We start from the raw sequence: 4,152 nt of genomic DNA, 5'->3' as shown, positions 1-4,152 counted from the left end.
TTCTAAGTTTCAAACTTGAAATAATATATTAAAAGATAAAAACTATGGACAAGTATAAGAAATATTTAAAAATTATATCAAAGTAAATATTTTTATGTATAAAATAAAATTTTAAAATTATATATATAAATTCGGGTTGGTTTGGTCTCGGGTTGGTTTTTTTTAGTTAAAACCAAACCAACCCAAATATAGTCGGGTTTTTTTTTTCAAAACCAAACCAAGTCAAACCAAACCACTAGTCGGGTTTTTTTTTCGGGTTGACTCGGTTTGCGGTTTGGTTCGGTTCTCGGTTCGGTTTTATACACCCCTAATCACCCCTATAAATTGTAGTCACATCTTGCTTGGTGCTAATAATTTCTTGTTAATAAATGTATATGATCATTGTGATTTAACAAAACTACGATCACTGATCGTCTTATCTCCTCCCTTCCTTCCCTACCTCACCCTCTATTTACTTTACAAAAAAAAAAATATTAATTTATCACAGGACACTTCACGCTATATATTAGTCATATCTTGCCTTACTAATAAATTTACAAAATTAGGGTCGGGATTGAGGTTGGGTGTCGGAGTTAGAGTTGGGGTATCAAGTCGGGGTGGGGTCTCAAATCAGGGTTAGGGTTGGGTCTCGAGTTGGGCGTCAAGGTTGGGGTCAGGTCTTGGGTTAGGGTCGAGATCGGGTTGGGTCTCGAATGGTGGTCAGGTGTCGGGTCTAGGGTCAAATACTGATTCAAAAGTTGGATCTTAAGTCGAATGTTGGGGTTTGGGAGTCTAGGTCGAGTCTTAAGATCATATTCTAGTTCGAAAGTCGGGTCCCAAATCGAAAGTCGAGATTAGGTCTTGGGTTGGATCTTAGGATCATGTCCCAATTCAGGTCATGGTCAAAATTGAGTCCAGTTCGAATCGAGTCCTGTGTCAAGAGTAGGGGTCAAGGTCCCATATCAGGTGTTTGGGTCGGGTGCCAGATCAATTATCGAGTTGATTTTCAGGTCAGAAACTATTTTCCTAAAAAAATAAATTCTACTCTCTAGCAAAAAATTAATAGATATTTTCTAAAAAAATAATTCATTCATCAATTATATTTTTCGCTCACCAACCAAATATAAAAAAATAAGTTATAAACAACTTATTGTTCAAGAACACATTTTTATTCGTACCAAACATGTTCCATGGAAAACATTCACACTAACTAGTAGATAATTCTAAGCAAATAAAAAAGAAAAAGCCCTATCATGAGGTCTAAATCAACGGTGGATAACAAGCGGACATTCACTCAACCAATAAAAAAGCAGCGCCACCGTCCCAAAAACACAGGCAGCAGCACCTTACTTCTAACGAGGGAAAAAAAAAGCCTATAAATTTCAGCAGCTCTCACTCTTTCTCTCTCTAAAACCAGTGGTCTCAAGCGGTCACTCCATTTTCTCTCTCTAGAAATTGAAGAGTCAGTGACGAGCGAATTAAGTGCTATTCACTGTTTGTGGAGTGATGGGAGAAAACTCTGTTGCTGCTTTTTTGCTTGCGGCGCAAATGTGAATGCTGAAAATCTAGGGTTTTTTTTGGGGATTTTAGATCTTTTGTTAGATCTAGGTTTTTTAGATTCTCATTCTAATTGGATTGACGAGTTCATTTCTACCGCTGCTTAAGCTGCTGCCGCCGCCACCGGGTTTTACGAAATGGCGACGCCTTTTCACTTGCCAGTCACTGCTGCTCAGGTATCTCTTCTGCTATAAAAAAGAGTCTTTATCCGTTTATTCCTTGTTTGTGTAAGTCATTTACAGAGAAGTTGAGTAGAAATGTGAGGGCAAACTTGTGTTTTTGCTGTTTCTTCCACGTCTGTTTAGTCATTTGTAAATGGAGCGAGGAATGCTTTTTTTTTTTTATATCTGTGGTTATATATATGAATGGATTTTTGGATGAAACCCCTTTGCCTTACCTGGTTTCTGGCCATGGTCATTTACCCTGTTTTGCTAGTTACCTTACCGTGTCGAATTGGGTATTAAGTGATTTGGAAATGTAAATTTTTTTTAGTGTAAAGCTGAAATCTTTCGTTCCAAAAAACAGTTCTGTAGTATAAAGATGAACTTTTTATGTATATGATGTTACCTGTTTCAAGAAAAAGTCTTTATGGATATGCGTGTGTATATTCAGTTTTAAGAGATATAGGAACTACTAGAGGAAACTTTTTTTTGGTGTTTATTTCCCTATAAATGCATATGTATGTAGTTGTGATGGTGTAGTGATTAAATGTCCTAAATGGGGACAGGTTTTCTGAGAAAAGAGCTTCTGAATCTAGTAATCAATGCAAACTTAATTAAGCATATAGCACAATAGAAACAAACGATATATATAGACACTACCAGCTAGTTAAGGATAAATGATCCAAAAAACTATTAGCTATGTAGTAATTAGGACTAACCTATTTAGGTTAGTTGTTATCACTTCACTTACATTAGATTAGGTTAGAGATCCTTTATTCCGTATAGAACCCTTCTTTTTCTTTAGAAGTCAAATTACTTATAAGTGTTACAATGAAATGAGTCTAAATAGAGGGGAATATATAAAGAACTCATATTGCCGATCCCAACTAATTTAGGATTGAAGTGTTGATTGATTGATTGATATTTAACGTCTGGGATTTGAATTTCATCTTTCTGCGGTTTTGGGTAATGATTCAGGTGGGGACATACTTTGTGGGCCAGTATTATCAGATGTTGCAGACCCAACCGGATTTTGTTCACCAGTTCTACAGTGATGCTAGTACCGTGCTTCGAATTGATTCCAGCACCAGAGAGACTGCTTCAGGAATGCTGGTATTTTATCTTAAGTTCCTTGTCTAACTTCCTTATGAGCAAAATCTTCTGTGAAGTTATTTCTAAATTAAGTGGTTATAATTGGCTAACCAATGATTGGTCGCTCTTGCTAGATGCATGTCCTTAACTGGAACCTCATGTCTACAGTCATGTCATCTATATGATGTCCATACGTTCTAGATTAGTTTTGAATTTTTCTATGATGTAGTCCTGTTCTAAAACAGAGCACCTAATATGGAAAAATATCATATGAGTGCAGCCTTAGCATCCATGTTCTAGATTTTTAGGTTAAACGTTATTTTTTCTGAAAAACAAAAATTGAAGCTTGTCCATCAAGTTCTCTGTCTCCCCAGTCAGCTGTATTAATGTTTTTTCTCTGTCCGCTAGAAGTTGAAACCTGAAAGAGTGTCAAGTTCCCCAAGGCATGCACTTCCATCAGAGGAGCTTCTTATTTTGCTGCTGTCGCAAGTTCCTTTTTAGTATCATAACTACCAATGGGTTACTTTATTTAAAAAAAATGATTACTACCTGTGAGTTGATACTTGCATGCTTTAATATACTAATAAAAGTAAAAGGTGGAGAATTTGTGGCTTAGGTCGCAGGTTCAAGCCCCACACCATGCAAAGCGAAGCCCGGTATTTAAGTGGAGAAGGGTAGAGGGGCGGGCCCATTATCCACCGAGTTTAGAAGGCTGTGATTGGTCCAAAGGGCGGGTCACAGACGGATTTCTCGGTTATCAAAAAAAAAAAAGTAAAAGATTTCTAAGTCACAAAAGAGGGAGATTTTATCTTTGAACAACTTCTATAATTAGTACTATTCCAATATAATAAAACTTCTGTTATTCTCAACTAACTAATAATCATGGTTCATGATGTGTATTGCTCCTTTAGCCCCCAATATTAATCATTCTACTACTTTTTTTCATTGCTCTTTCTGTGTTCTGCAGCAAATTCACACCCTTGTCATGTCACTCCAGTACACTGGAATAGAGATAAAAACGCTCCATTCCTTGGAATCATGGAATGGTGGTGTCCTTGTGATGGTTTCAGGTTCTGTCAATGTGAAAGGTATCAACAGGAGTAGGAAGTTTGTACAATCATTTTTCCTTGCACCCCAGGAAAAAGGATACTTTGTCCTCAATGATATCTTTCACTATGTTGATGAGGAGCAAATTCTTCAGCAACCATTAGCCTATCTAGCACATACTAACCTTGATTCCAAGCTGAATGCTTCCCATGCACTTCAGGAGCAAGGTATGAGTTCAATCTTAAAGGTTTTCATCCTTAGATAAGATCTGATTTTTCATTTTTATTTATTTTTGGTGGGGGGGGGGGGGGGGCTT

The 4,152-nt window shown here is 37.0% G+C and overlaps 1 protein-coding gene across 1 annotated transcript in view; it reads left to right on the top strand.

Moving 5' to 3' along the window:
* Positions 1-1,278: 1,278 nt before the first annotated feature.
* LOC102582243 (putative G3BP-like protein) overlaps positions 1,279-4,152 on the top strand; it is a 6,665-nt gene continuing 3,791 nt past the window's right edge. The window contains exons 1-3 of the mRNA XM_006340826.2: positions 1,279-1,712; positions 2,676-2,810; positions 3,757-4,063. Coding sequence (XP_006340888.1) covers positions 1,674-1,712; positions 2,676-2,810; positions 3,757-4,063 — 481 coding nt within the window. The 5' untranslated portion in view covers positions 1,279-1,673. The remainder of the gene's footprint in view (positions 1,713-2,675; positions 2,811-3,756; positions 4,064-4,152) is intronic.

The sequence above is a fragment of the Solanum tuberosum genome, unplaced genomic scaffold, assembly GCF_000226075.1.
Source record: "Solanum tuberosum cultivar DM 1-3 516 R44 unplaced genomic scaffold, SolTub_3.0 scf00020, whole genome shotgun sequence".
NCBI classification, from domain to species: domain Eukaryota; kingdom Viridiplantae; phylum Streptophyta; class Magnoliopsida; order Solanales; family Solanaceae; genus Solanum; species Solanum tuberosum.
This window is presented reverse-complemented; position numbering and strand designations above follow the sequence as displayed.